Below are 20420 nucleotides of genomic sequence, written 5' to 3'. Positions count from 1 at the left end.
GTATGTATGTATGCTCTGCTATATGTGTGTATGTATGTATGTATGTATGTATGTATGTATGTATGTATGTATGTATGCATGTACATATGTATGTATGCTCTGCTGTATGTGTGTATGTATGTATGTATTTATGTTCTGCTGTATGTATGTGTGTATGTACAGTATCTCACAAAAGCTAATATGCTAATATTACCTAATATCTTTTCATGGGACAACACTATAGAAATGAAACTTTGACATACAGGACACCAAACTAGAAAATGTAAACTTTGATATTGCCAGTGTCACCGATTTGTATTCGGAGGATTGACACACGTACATACATACATAAACATACATAAATACATATGTGTGTATATTTCTATATGCGTACATATGTAAATACATACAGAGAAACAATAAATACATAAATATACATAAATAAAAACATACATATTCACATAGATATACACATACATATTTCTATTCTATTCTACTGTCATTTAGCAGATGCTTTTATCCAAAGCGGCTTACATTTCTATACATACATTCATAGATATGCACATAAACAAATGTACTCACATAAATATATACATACATACATACATACATACACACATATATATATATATATATATATATATATATATATATATATATATATATATATATATATACACACATTATATATATATATATATATATAATGTGTGTATATATATATATAATGTATATAATGTATATATATATATATAATGTGTATATATATATATATATATATATATATATATATATACACATTATATACATTATATATATATATATATATATATACACACATTATATATATATATATATATATATACATACATTATATATATACAGTATATATATATACACATTATATATATATATATACATATATATACATTATATATATATATATACACACATACACATATATAAACAAATACATTCTATACATAATACATACACATTTACAATCATATATACAAACATGTATACATACACATACATTCATTAATATATATATATATATATATATATATATATATACACACATACATAGCAGCAAAGGTGTAAAAACAGCCTTACAGAGATAAGAACAAAAAACTTTACAGAACAAAAACTATATAAAAACATCTACATAAAAAAATCAGTATAGAAGTTTATATAAAAGAATGAGTTTTCAGTATTACAGTGTTGATATTACACGTGTGTGTGTGTGTGTTATTAGTTCTTGCTGTGGCTGTGTGGCTACTGGCAGCAGTGCAGATTGTAGAGTCTGACAGCAGCAGGAAGGAAGGACCTGTGGTTTCTCTGCTTCACACCACGGCGAAGCAGTCTGTCCCTGAAGAAGCTGCTTAGTGTTGTTAAGAAGTCCTGCATGGGGTAGGACATTTTCTCCATCAGAGACAAAAGCTTAGCCATCATTCTCCTCTCCGTCACCACCTCCACCAGATGGACGGGGCATCTCAGGACAGAGCTGGCCTTCTTAACCTGTAAGATGTCACCCTCTCCATGTCCTTTCCCTGGATGTTCACCGGTGCCGGAGGGGAGTGTTTACACCTGCAGAAATCCACCACCAGCTCTTTGGTTTTCCCTGCATTGATCTGGAGGAGGTTCTGCTGGCACCAGCACACAAAGCCCTGGATCAGTTCTCTGTACTCTGTTGTCTCCGTCTGCGATGAGGCCGACGACTGCAGAGTCATCAGAGATCTTCTGTAGGTGCAGTTTGCTGAATTGAGTGTGAAGTCTGCAGTGTAGGTTGTGAAGAGGAAGGGAGCCAGAACTGGTCCCTGTGGGGCCCCCGTACTGCAGACCACCCTGTTGGAATCCCCCTGTGACTTCCAACTTGTCTCTCAAGTTGGAAGTCACATGTACACATACATATATGTATGTATGTCTGTACATATTTATGTTTATAAATATATATATATATATATGTACATATATATATATTTTTTTTATTTCAGTCAAGGGGTCAAGGTGGGAAACACCTCCGAAGGTGGTAGAGAATAACCGAGCTAAGATCCTGTGGGACTTCCAGATCCAGACCAACAAAATGGTAATAGCAAACCAGCCGGACATTGTGGTGATGGACAAACAGCAGAGGAAAGTCTTTGTGGTTGACATCGCAACACCAAGCGATTGCAACATCAGGAAAAAGGAACATGAGAAACTGGAGAAATACCAAGGCCTGAAAGAAGAACTTGAGAAGGCCTGGAAAGTAAAGGCAACAGTGGTGCCCGTGGTCATCGGAGCACTCGGGGCAGTAACCCCCAAACTGGAAGAGTGGCTACAGCAGATCCCAGGACAGACCTCAGACATCTCGGTCCAGAAGAGAGCAGTCCTAGGAACAGCCAAGATACTGCAGAAGCCTCAAGCTCCCAGGCCTCTGGTAGAGGACCCGAGCTTGGATGGATGAGAGACCGCCCACGGAGGGTGAGGGGACAATTTATTCATTTTTTTTATTTATATATATATAGACGTATATATATTTTAAACTTATTTTCCATCAGATGATAAAATGTCTGTTATCATCTGATATCATGTAATTTCCTGTTTATTTACATTTTCCTCAAGATTCAAATGTTCTTTGTGTTTGCAGTTAGATGTTTATGTTCATGTCTGTTGCCATAGCAACATTTCAAAAACAAGACTGAAATAATGAGACGGAGTCGACCTGTAGTGCTGATAATCATGCTTTATTAAATCAATAATTGGAGAAAAACTCAAGGAGGCTGTGAAAACACTAAAACTAACTTCAACCAAAGTGCACGCTGACACGAGCGCACGCTTCCTTTCGTGGCAGCAGGAGCTGGTATTGGCTGCAGCGTGCACGCTCGGCTTGACTGACAGGTGAACTTCTACAAACTAACACGCACACACACACTGCACACCTCCGAGAGGAAGCTCCGCCTCTGCACACAAGCGCCGGCAGGACTCCTGTGATTGGCCAGGCTGATGGAACTCGTGGAGAACCTGAGCCGGCGGTCGTTTGCCAGAAGCGGAGCACAAAACAAGAAACACTTGTGCTCAGGCAGTGCAGGCCGCTCGCACCGTGAGCATGTCATAGAAAAGGCGGTATGACGTCATCAGTCGCAGCGTGAGGTCCAGTCGTCCTGCTTACATGAGGGTGATGCAAACAGCACTCGGGACCTCAGGCTCCGGTAAATGCTAAAAGCGCTGCTCTCTGTGCAGCAGCGCGCTCGTCTCTGGTTGAGGAAACATCAGCAGGGAGCCTCTCTACCTGCTGAGGCAATCTTTAGACTTCAACTTACTGTTGAGGCACAGAGTTTAGTTTCTCTCTTTAACAGGGTATTCGTTCCTGGTGAAACTTTCTCCTGTTAAACTACATTAGTTTCATTTAGTTTCAGTTCATAATATTGTCATAAATAACAATGCATACATTTCCCATAACCGGTAAACTCGGCTATATACATTATGTACATGTCACAGAAAAGTCAGAGTTATTCAATATGGCACATTTTATAACAACTTTAGACTTTAGTTTGGCATAAATTAATGTCAAGTTTGGTACAAAAATACTTCATATTTACAAGAATAATCCAGATCTTTATCAAGTAGATTACTTTGTTCAATTAATAAATAAAAAGGTGTGGAAGGAGGGAAAGGGGACGTTTGTAAGGTACGTTTTTTTTTACACTGATCGAATGCTGATGTGGACGGTCGCTGCGTCGAATCCCAGCTCGTTGGACAGTTTGAGGGTGTAGGCTCCAGCATCTTCCTCCTTCACCCCAGTGATGATGAGGGTGGTCAGGTCCTCGGTGGTCTCGATGTGGAAGCGCCCGCCGGTGGTCACCTCGATGGTTTTACCAGTGCGGGACCACTCGATGTGTTTGGCATCGCCGGAGAAGGCGCAGGCGACTGTCAGGACTTTTCCCGGTTCGATGCTGATGTCCTCGGGCAAAGCTTCGATCCTCGGAGCGTAACCTGGAACAAGTTTCAGTCGCACAGAAAATCTTCAGTTCAAATCTTCTTCAGTTTGTTTTAAACACTGTTACCATGACAACTACGCAAACACTTCATCCCATCCAGATGTCCCAACGATACTTCCTGCTAGTGGTGGGCGGATCCATCCAAATATCGATTATACTGATAACAATGTTGGTATCAGTATCGATCAATATCGATCAATATCGATCAATACTGCTCTTGTCATCGAAGTCATAACATCGATACGTTTACTTCACTTTATTTCTTATTTCAGACACACTGGTCCAGAAAATAAATAAATCTAAATAACCTTTAATATAACTTGAAACCTGTCTTCATGAATGAGGAGGATGGCTGTCGGTGGATTTGGTAAGAAAAAAAATCGGCTTCGCTCACTGAGATGACGCCGAATTCTGATTTTCAGCTGTGTTAAAAAATAAATGCTTTAATGCTTTTTACGTATATATATATATATATATATATATATATATATAAATAAATAATTATATATATATATATATATTTATTTATTTATATATATATAAATAATTATATATATATATACATAAATTATTAATATATATATTTATATATATATAAAAAATTATATATATATATATATATATATATATAATATATTTATATATATATAAATAATTATATATATATATACATAAATTATTAATATATATATTTATATATATATAAAAAATTATATATATATATATATATATATATATATAATATATTTATATATATATGCGTCTATAAATAACCATGTGTGGATTAATGATCTTGAACTGTTCATTGAGCGCAAACCAGTTTATTCTATAAAAAACGGAGGCTGTTTCTTCTCTGACAGCTGGACAGATGGAGGTATGAATTCAGCCTCCTGCGGGATGTTTTATAAAGGACGACGACGACTTACCGACTGCTCTCACAGAGGACCCCTCCATGTGGGCCGACATCTCTGTGAGGCTGCTGGAGCTCATGGCGTACGTCTCAGATGTCATGGAGGACATGCTGGACATGGACATGGTCTCAAACTTCATCTCAGCTGCCATGCTGCTGAAGGAGCTGGACTCCATCATGGACGACATCATCTGGTGGGCAGACGAAGAAATGGAGGAAGATTCCTCCACCATGTGAACTTCTTTCTTCGTCATTGTGGATGAGCTCATTAATGTTGAAGACTCTTTCTGACTCATCATCATGGATCCTGTAGCAGTCATAAAAATAAAAGTAAATCACGTTTCTGTGAATGAACGTGAGTTTGAACCAAACTGGAGGAAGATTCTCACCTTTAAGTGCCACCTGCTGCTGGCAGTAGGCTGTAACCTTCTTGTATATGGACTCAAACACCTGTCCGGTGAAGGAGAAGGAGGATTTGGACACTCCTCCGTCCGACGTCATCTCACAGATGTACTCTCCCTGATCGCTCTCTGACAGCTCGTGGATCAGAAGGTTGCAGGAGCCCTCAGAGTAATGCATCTCAAAGTGGCTGCTCTCTGAAAGCTTCCTCCCGTTGAAGTACCACACCACCTCCCTGACACTGCTCTCGCAGACGCAGGACATCCGGACCGAGCCCTCGCAGGCCTCAGCCGCTACCGGACTCAGGACCTTAGGAGGTTTCGGGGTCGGGGATTTCACGGTGGGAGGAGACACAACCCTCTTTGGGGACATGATGGGAGGAGGAGACTTCATCCTCGGAGGTGATTTGACCCCGTCAGGCTCGGGGGACTTTAAGGTCCTTGGTGACTTGATGCCTGCAGGTTCTGGAGACTTGATGCCTCTTGGTGTTTTGATCCCTGCAGGTTCTGGAGACTTCAGGCCACGGGGTGTTTTAATGCCTGTAAGCTCCGGAGATTTTACACCGCGAGGTGATTTTACCTCCTCGGGTTCTGGTGACTTCACACCTGCAGGAGACTTCATCGGTGTCGGTGATTTGAGCCCAGGTTCAGGAGATTTTATACCACGTGGTGACTTAATTCCATCCGGTTCAGGAGATTTAACACCTGGAGCTGGTGATTTTAAGCTGCGGGCTGGAGAGGGGGCAGATGGTTCCGGAGATTTCACCCCCCTCGGAGATTTAATTCCCTCCGGTTCAGGAGACTTTACACTCGGTGTTGGTGACTTCACGCTTGGCGTAGGAGTTGTTATACTCGGTTCAGGAGACTTCACACTCGGTGTTGGTGACTTCACGCTTGGCGTAGGAGTTGTTATACTCGGTTCAGGAGACTTCACACTCGGTGTTGGTGACTTCACACCCAGAGGAGACGTTACCCTTGGTTCGGGGGATTTAACGCTGGTTTCTGGGGATGTAACTGATGGTTCGGGGGATTTAACGCTGGTTTCTGGTGATTTCACAGCAGGAACAGGAGACGTAACGGAGGGAACAGGTGAAGGAGACTTCACAGGTGGCTCTGGGGACTTTACAGCCTTGACTTCCTCTTTGGGAGCTGGCTTTCGGATGGTCAGAGTGAAATGAGCCTCCTGCCGACCTCCTGAGTTCTCCACCACCACCGTGTAGCTGCCCTCATCGGAGGGGGTCACAGAGGAGATCTCCAGGCTGGATTTATACTGAGTTGTGGTGACCTGGATGTGGTGAGATGAGACGATGGTTGTGCACTCGTGCATCCAGGTTACAGTAGGTGCCGGCTCCCCGTCAATGTCAGAGGAGAATCTGACCGTTTCTCCCTCTGCTACAGTCACAGACTGGGGCTTTGTGAGGATTTTAGCAGGAAGAGAAGGTTTTTCCTTGTGCAGGGAAACTCCCTCAGCAACAGCAGCAGAGGATGATTTCAGTTTGGTTTCAGATGAGGTGTGCTTCCCAGTTAGAGAGAACTTTTCTGAAGAATAGGAGGAGCTAGACGAGAGGTATTCAGTGGAGGCATACTTGACAGAAGAGTCGTATCTCTCTGCAGAGGAGAACCTCTCAGAAGAGACGCCCAACCTTTCCCGCGTGACAACCTCACGTGTCTCCGTCAGCTTCATCTTGCTCTCTTCCACCTCCAGGTGTGTCCGGGAGGCGTAGCCAGCTTTGAAGTGGGTGATGTGGTAGTGGTCAATGTGAGTGACTTCGGGAACTTGGGCTTTGGGAGCTTCCTCATCTCTGCGCCGTGAAGAGAAGGTGGTATAGCCTCCACCTGACACCTCCAGGGTGGCGTAGTCCGATGCCTCTCCCTTGGAGTTGGAGCACACACAGCGATATGTGCCGCTGTCCTCCTCCTGACAGTCCAGAATAGTAATGGACAAAACGCCGCTCATGTTTGTGAAGATGTACTTTTCGCTGCTTTCAGAGATCGCAGCTCCATTGTGGAACCATGCCACTTCCGCCTCCGGCTTGGCTTGGATGTTCAGGGTGAATTTGGTGTCTTGGCCGATCGGGATGCGATGGGAGCGCATCCTCACGGTTATGCGGGGAGTGTGATCCAGGCTGAAAGGTGTCTGACTGACAACCTGATACTTCCTCTCAGACTTCAGTGCAGCCTTTCTGGCTTCGTAGCGGGACATGATGTCAAAGCGGGCTGAGCGCTCAAACCTAGAGGAGGAGCGGGATGACCTCTCCGCTGACCTGACAGGGCTAGGAGAACGAGGACGAGTCCTCTCGGGCGTGGGAGACCTCCTCCCCACAACCTCCCCTTCTACTTCCAGCCTGCGAGGTGGTCTGATCAGCTCTGAGACTGGACGCATCAGTTCGATGTAGGTGGGAGACAGAGACCGTCTCCTCCTCATAAACTGAGAAACGGTGCGTTTCTTCTTCGTTTCAGTGACCTCAGCCGCCTCGTGTCTGATTTCCTTCCTCCTCTCCTCGTGTTCCACGGCACGCCGCTCAACACGAACAGGGCTGCCGGCAGGAGAGGCAGAGAAGCCGAGCTCCAGCTCATCCTCCAGCATAATTTTCTCCTCCTCGGTTCTCCTCACGGACAGGTAGTCATCCACAGGCGTCATCAGCTCCTCATCGCTGAGGTCTCCCAGAGATCGCCTCCTGGTTCTGACAGAGATCTCGGACTCAGGAGAAGGTGAACGTCTTGCTGGTCTGACTGTCTCCAGATCATCGAGAGTGAGTTTGGGAATACGCCACCTTGGTCTGTATTGGTCGGTAATCCTGGGAAGTGGCATGACATAGAACTGCTCCCACCTAGAAAGACGAATACGTCTCTGCCTCTTCTGCACAATCCTCTCTGCCCTCTCTGGAATCTCGTACTGATCCCTCAGCTTGCGGTACCACTTCATGTCAGACAGAGGCACAAACTGTTTGATCGCTCTGTCCTCGTCCAGAGCTTTGGGATCATGAACCACAGGCTCGGGAATGTCGTAGGGCAAGAATATCCTCCTCTCCTCCTCCAGCCTCTTGGTCTCTGTCTTCTCCTCTGTGATGTCAAACTCACCCTCCACGTTCTTGGTGCTTACTGCAGGTTTGTAAACCTCTGCAGCGAATTTGAGAGCCTCCTGTGCCGTGGGGTTGAGCGGCACCAGCTCCTCGGTGGCAGCGATCTGCTGAGCCATCTTGTTGGTCTTTTCAATTTGTTTTTGTATGTGTCTGAATTTCTCCTCCTCGCTCTTGTACTCCCTCCTAATGTAAGTAAGACGGTCCACCTTCAGCGTGGCCTGGCAGGTTGCCGAACCTGCAGAATTGGTTGCAGTAACTCTGTACACACCAGAGTCCTCAAGCAGAGTCTCCCTAATATGAAGCACATGGTAGTCGACATCTTCCTGTATGACGACAACTTTAGGACCAAACTGTAGTGGTTGACCGTCCTTTTCCCATTTCAGAGTGGGACAAGGTACTCCTGAGACTCTGAGCTCGAAGCGGACGCTATGGCCCTCCATACAATCTATGTTAGCCAGCAGACGTTTGAACATGGGCCTCATGGTTTCCTCAGTCACAGGATGAGGTATCACAGTCAGACGAGCCTTGCAGCTGTCTTCTCCAAACTTGTTGTGGGCCATGACGGTGTATTCAGCTTCGTCGCTCGTGTCCAGGTTGTGGATCATGAGCTGGTACAGGCCCTTATCACTTGTGAATGTGTACTTGTTGTCGTCGTCACCCTCCTTGATCCTTTCTCCGCTCTTGAGCCATGTTACATGAGGCTCTGGGTGCACTGTTATGGTGACACCAAAGCGCACATCTTCGCCGATGTATGCGGTGGTGTTGTAGAGAGGCAAAGTGAACTCTGGTGGTCTCTGCAGAAGTTTGGTCTTGTCAACTCTCTTCCTCAGTTTCTTGATGGAGCGGCTGATGTAGTGTTCTCTGATGCTCCTCACAGACTCCACAAAGAGCTCTCCGTAGGCACTGTCCTCGCCATCGTCGCTCACCACTTTGCATCTGTAGACACCATCATCGCTCTCTTCGATGTCCTTTACGTAAATGCTTGCAAAGCCGTTGCTGTAAGAGATCTCATACTTGGGGCTTGGGTGCAGCTGACGGTTACCAAAGTACCACGTCACCTGAGTGCTCTTGTCATAGTTGACAAAGCTACAGGTAAATCTGATATGACCACCTTCCTCAGCAGAACCATGCATGACTGGGCCAGCACGGAGACCGTGGTACTCTGTTCCAATCTTTACTTTACCAACAGCCAGTCCTCTCTGGTTCTTGAAAGCACCTCCAAAGGCTACCCGAGCTGCTGAAACAATGGTCTCAGTTTTCTTAACCAGAGACTGATAGTACCTTCTGTGTCTCAGTGTCCTGATGACTTTGTTGCTGACATGCTCGATCTTCATCTTGAGCCATGGGTGCTCCAGAGCCTCATGAGCGGTCAAACGCAATTTTCTGTCCTTGACTAGAAGTCTGTCTACAAAGTCCATGGCCTCCAGGCTGATGTCCTTGAATGCTTCACTGTCAAAGATGTACTCACAGTTGGAGATGTTCTCTATTGTCTTCGTCATGGATTCTGCAGCAAATGGATTAAGACCACTGAGAAGTACGTATGCCAGAACACCCACAGACCACATATCAGTGGCTGTTGTGACCAGGTCATGGCGGTGGACTTCTGGGGCATAGTATTCCGGAGCTGAATACAACATCCTGATGTTTTCCCCTGGCACCAGGAGCCTGGACTGGCCCATCTCTATGATCTTTATGTTGGTGCTTCTCCTGGTGGTGTAAACAATGTTATCTGGGCGGATATCAAAGTGGCCAAAGTTGTGGCTGTGCAGGAACTTGAGAGCAGAGCAGACTTGTCTCAGGTAGCGGACAATCTCCTGCTCCGTAAGCTCAAAGTTGTTGATGCCAAGGCGCTCAAAGATGTCAACTCCAGAGATGAATTCAAAGATCAGAATGATCTCCTCCATGCTTTCAAAGTATTCATGCAGGTAGATGACATTCTTGTGCCTTGCAACATTAAGAGCTTCTATTTCTCTAAGAACTAACTCACGGTCAGTTCCTTTGACTTTGATGAACTTGGCCATGAAGGTCTTCTTTGTGGCGATCTCCACACAGCGGTGGACTGCTCCAAACTGGCAGCGAGCAAGCTCCTCTGCGATGGTGTACTTGGAGGACAGCTCCTTCACCTTGTACATCAGAGCCTCCTCTTTGGTGATCTCTCTGGCTTCGTCCACTTCTTCATCATAGTTCCTGATCACAGACGTGTCTTCCTTCGTGGTGATGGGCTCAGTCGGTGCAGATGGAGGGCTCAGGCCAAACTGGTTCTCTGCAATAACACGGAACTGGTATTTGGTCTTTCCAAATATATTGATGATGGTGAAACTGCAGTCATCCGTCTGGCCAGCGCGTATCCACCTATCAGCAGTGGTGGGACACTTTTCAACAATGTAGCCGATGATGTCGCTTCCACCATCGCTGGCAGGAGGCTCCCAGGTCAGGGTGATGGAATCCCGTGCGATGTCGCTCACCACAAGCCCTTTTGGAGCTTCGGGGATGTCAGCAACATTCACCTCAATGGTTTGCTTGTCTGTTCCAAACCTGTTCTTTGCAGTAATGATGTAGTAGCCAGTATCCTTCCTCTGGACTCCCTTCTGGAACACCAAAGATGTGAAGGATCTGGTGGTGATGACTTGGTGATAAGGAGAGTTAGAAAGGATCTCCTGACCCTTCTGCCAAGTGACCGCTGGCTCAGGCTTTCCAGTGATGGGGATCTTGATGGTGATGTGATCACCACGCACAGCATGGACGGCACCCATACCCTGGAGCTCTTTAGGCAGGTGGATCTTTGCAGGAACTGGGATTGCAAAGAAAGAAGTCTTATTTTGGTGTAATAGAGAATTTTAAGAATTGTGGAGAACAAATATATTTAAATTCTTAAGTGACATAATTACCTTCCACATCGAGGTTGGCTGTCATAGAGATGGATCCTGAGGAGTTGGTGGCTCTGACCTGGTAAACTGTTGCATCATTCTCATCAGCAGCAGTAATGACTAACTGGTAGTAGCCGCCCTTGAACTCCTGGGCTTTGATTTTAGTTCCATCTGCCAGGATTTCCTTTCCACTGCGGTACCATTTGACCACAGGTTTGGGATGCCCCACCACCTTGTCAAAGAAAAATGAACAAATTTAAAAAACTTGCCGAACAAGAACTGAATAAACTCGTGAAAACAAAGAATTTTAATGGAGTACCTTCGTGACAAAGGTGGCATTGGCATGATATTTGACAGTCATGTCTCTGATCTCCTCCCTGAAGGCAGGGGCCCGAGGAGACTGCTCAGACTTGGGGATGATGGGTGCAGAGATCTCGCTCCAGTCGCTCTCACCACCGATGTTCTTACATTTGACGCGGAACTCGTACTCGAAGCCCTCAATCAAGCCCGTGACTTCAAAACTGGTCTCCACAATCTTCTTAGTTGTTACTGACATCCATTTGTTCTGCTTCTTTTCACGTTTCTCGAGGTAATAGTTGATGATTTTAGCTCCACCATCGCTACTGGGAGGCTTCCAGCAGACAACACAGGAGTCCTTGGTGGAACTGATAATGAAAGGCTGCTGAGGAATGCCGGGTTTATCTGCCAAGCAAAGAGGAAAGGTCACAAAAGTGCTCAAATCTCATCTGTAGTGCAGCTGCATAAATCAAAAGTGGAAAAGATGATGTAAATGCACTAACCGAATGGACTCTTGACGATGACCACTGATGGAATCTCCAGAGGCTCGCTGACACCGTACTGGTTCTGGGCAGAGACTCTGAAGTAGTAGCCGGCATTTTCTGTGAGGTTGGGGACACGGCAGGTCGTACCAGAGATGGAGGAGGATACCAGGTGCCACTGTTCGCCTTCTTTGGCTTCACGTTTCTCCACGATGTAGTTGGTGATCACAGAACCACCATCGTCTTTGGGATCCTTCCAGCTTATGACAACTGAGCTCTTGAGCAGGGCTTCAACAATGATGGGACCCTCAGGGATGCAGGGTTTATCTGGACAATCAAAGGAGGAAGAATCAGTAACAGCTCTTTTTTTGCATTGATTGCATTTACTGAACGTGATGTCTACAGCCTGGTTTTACCTTGGATTTCAACACGCAGCACAGTGTCAATAGTTCCATACACATTGCTGAGCTGCACCTTGTAACGACCAGCGTTGGACTTCCGCTGGACATTTCTCACCACTAGGTGGGTGTAACTTTCTGTGTTTTCAATGATCACATTCTCAGATGAATTCAGAGGCTTCTTGCCATAGAACCACATGATCTGCGGGATGGGACGACCAATGTAGACGACATGGAGGCGAAGGCTGGTGCCAGCCCCAGCATAGTACTTCTCCTTCAGAGGAAAGCCTGGGTGGAACTGGGGTGGTGCCTGCAGGCGTAGCTTGCCACTGGTTTCAATCTCTCCAGCCTCGTTGATGGCCCTGCAGGTGTACAGGCCCTCATCCTCCTGCTCATCTGTCAGGATGCTCAGAGAGTGGTTACGGCCGTCGGAGCTCATCTTGTACTTGCGGCTCTGGATCAGTTCCTTGCCGTAGCGATACCACTTGATCTCAGGCAGCGGTCTGCCAATGATGCCGCAGATTAGTGTTCCAGACTCACCAAGCTTGGTGGTTACATCCTGGATCTCCTCCTTCAAGGCTGGAGCTTCACCAACTGCAGAAAAATGCAACGTTTACTTTCAGAATGAGGGAGTTTTGACTGAACTTATTCCAATATTAGGGGAAAAAAACAGCGTTTTAGTTTGATGGCATCAAAATCAAACCGTCTTACCGCTCAGTTTGGTCTTGATGCCCATAGGTGTACGACGAGGTCGGCTCAGTCCGGCCTCATTTTCTGCAAAGATTCTAAACTCATACTCAGTGGCCTCCATCAAGCCACCCATGGTGAACTGACGGTCTTTGGAGCGCTCCTTGGTGCACTTCTTCCAGGCACTCTCTCCAGCCTCCCTGAACTCAATCCAGTAACCCAGGATCTCTTTGCCTCCGTCATGCTCAGGTCTGAGCCAGTGGATGGTGATGGAGTCTTTGGTGACAGAGATGATGTCGATCTCTCCTGGTTGGCTGGGTTTGTCTACATAAAGAATCAGACGGGAATGGAGGTTAATGCTCGTTGAGAAACTAAAGCCTGGTCCACATATAAGGATTTTCTAAATCTGAAGACATATTTTATCTGTTAGGGACTCCACACATGAAGATAAAAATCAGGCGTTTAACAGTGTTGATGGTGCTGTGTGTGGAGGCTCTGATAATCTCAGCACAGAACAACAAACACATAACGATGCTGTCCCGCAACCGATCTAGAATCTAGTCCTCCGAGCCGGAAGTGCTCAAACGTGATCTAACAAAAACAAAGAAGAACCATAGCAACAACCTGAAAACACAACACCCAGCATGGAAGAAGACGTGCAGGACAAGGGAATGATTCGAGATTCAAAGTGTTCATTGTCATTTGCCCAGAAAGGAAACAAGTTTCCCTGAACAATGAAACTCTTACTTTGCTGTCCACACTGAATTCTATAAAAGATTATAAATAAAAATAAACAACATGGACTTTACATCCTTCCTCACTCCCCAGTCAGCTCGCTCTCTGATTGGCTACGTTTCGTTCCACGTCACCACCCACGCAGTCACGGCTCAGGAGTCGTCGGCGTTACTCTCACACATGAATAGTTTTGGTTGTAAATATTGAAAATGTTTAATACTTCTGATTGTCGGCCACGACCAGTTTCTGAAACGATTGTTGGAACGAATATGCTCTTAACATGTCTTAGACCACATGATCATCCTATAAGACTTAAGATAATCGGACGTTTGGTGTTCCCTGCTTTAGTAAAGCTATTCTGTGCAAAATAACCAAATCATTCAGCAAAAATATCCATTAAGTTCTTTCCTCATTGTAATTTCTCTTTAATGCCATGACTTTATTCGTGGATAAGGCATCAAGTAATATTAACGCACCAAATGGATCTTTGCAGACCACAGGTTCTGAAGCAGGTCCAGGTTCGCTCTGTCCGATGTCGTTCTGAGCCACCACTCTGAACATGTACTCTGCATCAGGGATGAGACCCGTGAGATTGAACATGGTGGTGGTGATGTGGGTCTTGTTGTGGCGGACCCACTTCTCTGTCGACACTTCCCTTCTTTCCACATAGTATCCGGTGACGCGTGAGCCTCCGTCATCCCGGGGACGGGCCCAGGACAGAGACACTGTGGACTTGGTGATGTCCATGATCTCTGGTGGGTTGCTGGGAGGTTCAGGAGGACCTGCAGCAAGGCAGTTTGTCAGTGAAATCAACATGTTCATATCAGGTGTACAGCAACTTAGACTTAAACTGAGGAGAGTTAAAAGATGTTACTCACAAAGTGGTGTCTTTGGTATGACAGACTCGTCTGACTTGAGAGATCTACTGACACCAAACTGGTTCTCAGCAGAAATCTTGAAGTGATACTCTACATTCTCCTTCAGGCCCTTCACCACCAGAGAGGTTTCTGTTACCCGGGCATCCACCGTATACCAGGCAGCCTTCGGTACCTCCCGCCTTTCCACGATGTAACCCAGGATGTCAGAACCACCATCATCTGAGGGTGGCCTCCAACTGACCCGGACGGATCTGGCCTGAATGTCATCAAACTCCAGAGGGCCTTCTGGGACATCAGGGCGGCCGATCACCTTCACCTGGAGTTGGAAGACGAAGTGGATTTCTTTAAGTTTACGTCTGATTAGTCGCGGCTTCACTAAATCTGCCAGATGTGACTCACCTTGATGTACACTGCCTTCCTGCCACATTTGTTCTCCAGCACCAAGTCGTAGGTACCGGTGTCGTCTTTGTGCGCCTCTTTGATCACCAGCTCAGTGATGTCATCGTGAGTGGCAATCATGGCGCGATGTGAAATGTCATGACCATCTTTCGTCCACTTGGCTGTTGGGATGGGCTTACCCTTAATGGGTACAGACAGATGGATGACTCCGCCCTGCCGCACCACGTAGCCTTCCTCGTATTTACGATCAAGCTCGTAGTCTGGATAATCTGATTGAGACATATTCCAAATTTATAATTCAGAAACAAGAAAGATTCATTTTCGCTGATACGTAAACTATGTAAATGTGTTCTCTTACCAAGCATCTCCTGGACTTTAACCACCCCAGGAATCTCAGCAGGCTCTCCGGCGCCACCGGCGTTGCAGGCGATGACTCTGAAGTTGTACTCTGCGCCCTGGGGCATGTGGGTGAGCGTGTACTCGCACATCTTGGTGGGTGTGGTGTTGCACAGTGTCCATTCTACCTGGTCCACCTTCTGCATCTCGATCAGGTAGCCAGTAACGACAGAACCACCCTCCTCTTCCGGTGGCAGCCAGGCCAAGGAGACCGAAGTCCTGGTGCTGTCTGTGACCCTGGGCTGAACTGGAGGACCTGGAGGATCTGTTAAACAACAAGCAGAGGTTTGGTTCTGATTTCACACTGATGAAATTGATCTTTAACACATACTGGTGATACATGATATTACATCAGTTTTACATCACGTACCGATAGGATCCATGGCGACAGTGATGGGAGAGCTTTCACTGGGTTTTCCAGTTCCTCTGGAGTTGATGGCAGTAATACGGAACTCGTACTCCAGGCCCTCGATCAGTCCAGAGGAGCGGTACCTGGTCATAGTGATCGGGTTCTTGTTGATCTTCAGCCACCTGTCAGAGCGGGCCTCTTTGCGTTCGATGATGTACCCAGCAATGGTGGAGCCCCCGTTGTCCTCGGGTGGCTGCCAGGTCAGAGTCATGCCTTCATGGGTGACATCAAGCACCTCTGGTCTGCTCGGAGGTCCAGGGATAGCTGAGCAGGATAAAAAAACATTGGAAAGTTGAATTATAGGCCAGGAAAGTGACCTTGAGGAGCAGAACTTTAATGTTTTAAACGATAAGCGTTAATTGCACATCTGCATTTCTGCTCAAATGTAATTTAGAAATTCTTACATAACGATTTATGATTTTAAAAGATATATATTGTTGGATAGAGGGCATCAATGATTTAAATATAGAAGCAAAGGATTGATAAAAGTCAGTTAAGTGTGATTGAGAAAGTATTCAGCATATAGCACTGGTGTAACTCACTCTTGGCGCTCTTGCACTCCACCACCTCGGACTGCAGGAAGCCGCCAACTCCAAAGCGATTCATGGCCGCAACACGGAACACATACTCGGTTCCCTCTGAAAGTCTGGTGAATTTGAAGCAGGTTCTGGTCACGGACTCTGAGACGGTGGTCCAGCCCGGCTGGTGAGCATTACGCTGCTCCACCACGTAGCCGCTCACGTTGGCACCACCGTCCTTCTCTGGAGGTTCCCAGCTGACTGTCACTGACACGCCGTCGACCTCCTCGATCTTTACTGGACCAAGTGGGATGCCGGGTTTGTCTGGACGGAAACAAGAAAACAGAATATTTTAATTTAATGCCTGTAATATTCCTGAATCAGAACATTTGCTTGTGTGAAGATGGTCTTCTTACCGAGGATGATGACCTTGATAACCTCTGTTGCCATGCCAATGGCATTCTTCACCTGCAGCGTGTAATCGCCAGTGTCATTGATGGTGGTCTCGCGGATGACCAGGTGGGTGTATTTGCCATTGCTGTCGATCTTGATGCGGTCCAGGCTGTCCTTCAGCTTAACGCCAGCAAAGAACCAGGAGCAGACCGGCTGCGGTTTGGCCTTTATGGGGATGTTAAGGTCGATGGGTTTGCCACGGTGCACATGAACGATCTTCTGGGGGATGCTGGTCATGTCAATCTTGGGCATCACTGTAATCCACACGAAAGATGTTTCTAATAAATTTTCACTGATGCTAGTGAGGTAGAGGGCTGGTGTATGTAGTGTTTTACTGTGATGACTCACCCTTAATCTCCTGGATGGTGACAGGCGTGACGGTGTCCATGGGTTCACTAGCTCCCCTGCTGTTGGTTGCTCGGATCCTGAACAGATACTGGTCGTTCTCTGTCAGGGACTGGATGGTATGGTGGGACACGGAGGACTTGACCGTGGCCACTGTGTTCCACCTGTCTGAACCCACTTTGCACGCCTCGATGATGTAGCCTGTCAGCCTGCTAGAGCCATCATACAGCGGTTTCTCCCAGCGTAGCGTCACAGAGGACTTAGTGACGTCGGCAATCTGGAGATCAACAGGAACTGATGGTACTTCACACACCAGCACGGCTTCTGCTGTCTCACAGGGTTCCCCGACACCGTAGATGTTCTCAGGCAGGACTCTGAAGAAGTAGTGCACACCCTCCTCCAAGCCTGTAACCCTGAACAGGGTCTTTCTGCACTCTGTGGTGACGGTCTTGTATGACTTCATGCTAGCTTCACGCTTCTCTACGATGTAGTTGCTGACATGAGCGCCACCGTCGATGGCCGGGACATCCCAGGTGATCACCACAGACTCTTTGGTGTAGTCTTTGACCTTGACTGAGCTTGGAGGACCAGGAGTGTCTGGAGAGAACAGAGTGGAGGAGTGAGTGTTTGCAGATGTCTTTAAAGAGATATTGAGAGGTAACTTGGTATGAGACCTACCATAGACTTTAACCAGGATTATGGCGGTCTTCTTGCCAGATGGGTTCTCTGCCTCCACAACGTATTTTCCTGAGTCATAGCGATTTACCTTCTCCACTATCAGTGAGGTGTAACTGTCAGTGGTCTCGATGTACCCACGGCTCTGTAGTTCCACGCCCGTCTTCCTCCAGGACACCACTGGTGTTGGCCGGCCGTTGATGGACACGAACAGACGGAGGGTACCACCAGCACGCAGACACACCGTTTTCTTCAGGTCATCAGCCAGCTCCAGGTCAGGCATTTCTGAGTGAACCGAGCACAAGACATCCATGTTTAAAACCCTTAATGATCCACATGACTGCTGCGTCGTGCCTGACATGATTGACCGACTCACCGATTCTCTCCAGTGGCTCGACCTCCGTACTTGGCTCACTGAACTCCCCTGTGCCGTTGCTGTTAATGGCAGCCACTCTGAATCTGTACTTTTTATTGGCTGCCAGGCCGGCGGCCACATACTCGTTAGTCTTGAGAGCTTTGGCGGTGGCACGGTACCACTGCTCAGAGCCCTCCTCTAGGATCTCCACAACATAGCCAGTGACGTCTGAGCCGCCGTCGTACATGGGTCTGGTCCAGGTCATGCTGATGCTGTGCTTGGTCGTGTCGGTGATGCGAGGCGTAGATGGAGCAGCTGGGGTATCTGGAGGATGAAAACAAATATGTTGTATGTCTGCTCTGGAGAATACTCCATCTCTGGTGGACTCCAGTTACGTATTAAAATAAAAATATCTTACATGTGGGTTCTTTACAGAGGATGTACGGCGAGGTGTCGCTCGGCTGGCTGTCTCCAGCAGCGTTCACAGCCGTCACTCTGAACTGGTACTCGCTTCCCTCCAGTAGGCCTGTGATCTTTAGACGGGTGTCATAGATGGTGTAAGTCCTATTAACCCGAGTCCACCTGGTCCACAGAACATGATGTTAGTTTGAGAGACTTTTTTTGTTATTCTGATATCTCTGTTTAAACACCGTAGAACTTGTTTTGACCTGGTGCTGCTCTTTTCTCGTTTATCCACAATGTAGTTCTTGATCTCACTTCCTCCGTCGCTCTCAGGTTTCAGCCACTCGATGATGACATGCTCCTTACCAACCGCCGTGGCCTCAGGTGTGCCCGGCTGGGATGGGACAGCTGGGGGGAAACACGATGGTTCAGAGTCACGGGAAAACAGCCAGTAGCATTAAACCTGATTCTACAGCAGCAGCGGCGGTTCTGTTAGAAACCACTTTCAAATCTGAAGATCAGCAATCAGAATGTCATCGATTCTCAACACATAAAAACAATAATCGTTAGAACTGATGCTCGGAAAGATGCTCCAGCTTACTGTAGGCGTTCCTGGCAATCACAGGATCAGACTCCAGAGGAACTCCAGGTCCGAACTTGTTGACTCCTCTGACTCTGAAGATGTATTCATTGTTCTTGATCAGTCTGGAGCTGACGCATGACAGTGACTTGCACTCTGTTTCCATGACAACCCAGTTGAGGCGGCTGGTCTCCCGACGCTCCACAATGTAATGGGAGACAGTGTCTCCACCGTCCTCCAGAGGAATCTTCCAGGACACCGTACACTTCTCCTCTGTCACTCTGCTGATCACAATCCTATCAGCTGGAGGTCCGGGTGTGTCTGAGGGACCAAACCCAGAGTTATGTCAGATATTCTATTTGTATATTAAATATTTAGCATTTGGTAATAAAATGACGACAGTTTAATGAGTGTTTCATGGCAACTCACCCAGAACTTTGACAGTGACGGCTGCGGTCTTGATGCCACTGGCATTCTTCACTGTGAGGATGTATCTGCCCGAGTCAAACCTGTCACAGTTCTTGATGACAGCCATGGCTCTGGTGGACGTGTAGGTCAGCGAGTATTTCTCTCCAAGCTCCAAAATCTTGTCGCCCTTCGCCCAGTACACCGTAGGTTCTGGTTTACCTCCCACGGCGCCGTCCAGGACGAGGTCGGAGCCGGCTGTAACAGTGACCGTCTCGCCTCTCAGCTTGCTGTCAAGCTCAGCTTTGGGAGGAGCTGCAGTGGAGAACATTAAAGTTTTATCTGACTGAATCACCATTTAAATTCTGATTTTATTAGAATTATAAATATAATGAAGTAAAAAATGCTATGAAAAGAATTTGTGTGGAGATGCAAACGTGAACATACAGTATTCATCCTTGCATGTGACGGGTCCGGTGGACTCAGAGGGGGCGCTGTGGACCCCGGCTGCATTCTTGGCGATGACGCGGTACTCGTATGTCTCCCCTTCTCCCAGGTTTGTGATGGTGAAGTAGTTCTCTGTGATTGTGGTGTAGTTGCATTTGAGCCAGCGGTTGTCATCCCACTCGTCAGTGCTGTAAACTTTCCTCTCCACCACGTATCCAACAATCTTACTGCCGCCATCGTTGAAGGGGATGGTCCAGCACAGCGACACGGAGGAACGGCTGATATCCGTCACCTCTGGTTTACCAGGAGGATCTGAGCCAGGAGGGAAAGATGGCTTTA

The 20420-nt window shown here is 46.7% G+C and overlaps 1 protein-coding gene across 1 annotated transcript in view; it reads right to left on the bottom strand.

Annotated features, from left to right (window-relative positions):
• Positions 1-2689: 2689 nt before the first annotated feature.
• The window catches only part of ttn.2 (titin, tandem duplicate 2), a 253726-nt gene continuing 235995 nt past the window's right edge, over positions 2690-20420 (bottom strand). Inside the window, 24 exon segments of the mRNA XM_042002074.1 lie at positions 2690-3957; positions 4889-5155; positions 5262-5726; positions 5835-11144; positions 11242-11452; positions 11540-11922; positions 12021-12326; positions 12416-12991; positions 13109-13408; positions 14296-14601; positions 14698-15013; positions 15097-15365; positions 15455-15757; positions 15863-16165; positions 16444-16743; positions 16836-17126; positions 17221-17814; positions 17896-18177; positions 18269-18571; positions 18666-18829; positions 18916-19057; positions 19251-19550; positions 19659-19949; positions 20082-20393. Coding sequence (XP_041858008.1) covers positions 3665-3957; positions 4889-5155; positions 5262-5726; positions 5835-11144; positions 11242-11452; positions 11540-11922; positions 12021-12326; positions 12416-12991; positions 13109-13408; positions 14296-14601; positions 14698-15013; positions 15097-15365; positions 15455-15757; positions 15863-16165; positions 16444-16743; positions 16836-17126; positions 17221-17814; positions 17896-18177; positions 18269-18571; positions 18666-18829; positions 18916-19057; positions 19251-19550; positions 19659-19949; positions 20082-20393 — 12587 coding nt within the window. The 3' untranslated portion in view covers positions 2690-3664.

This window comes from Melanotaenia boesemani, chromosome 12 (genome assembly GCF_017639745.1).
Source record: "Melanotaenia boesemani isolate fMelBoe1 chromosome 12, fMelBoe1.pri, whole genome shotgun sequence".
Taxonomy (NCBI): Eukaryota; Metazoa; Chordata; class Actinopteri; order Atheriniformes; family Melanotaeniidae; genus Melanotaenia; species Melanotaenia boesemani.
The sequence above is the reverse complement of the archived record's forward strand: the minus strand, read 5'-3'. Positions and strand labels throughout refer to the sequence as shown.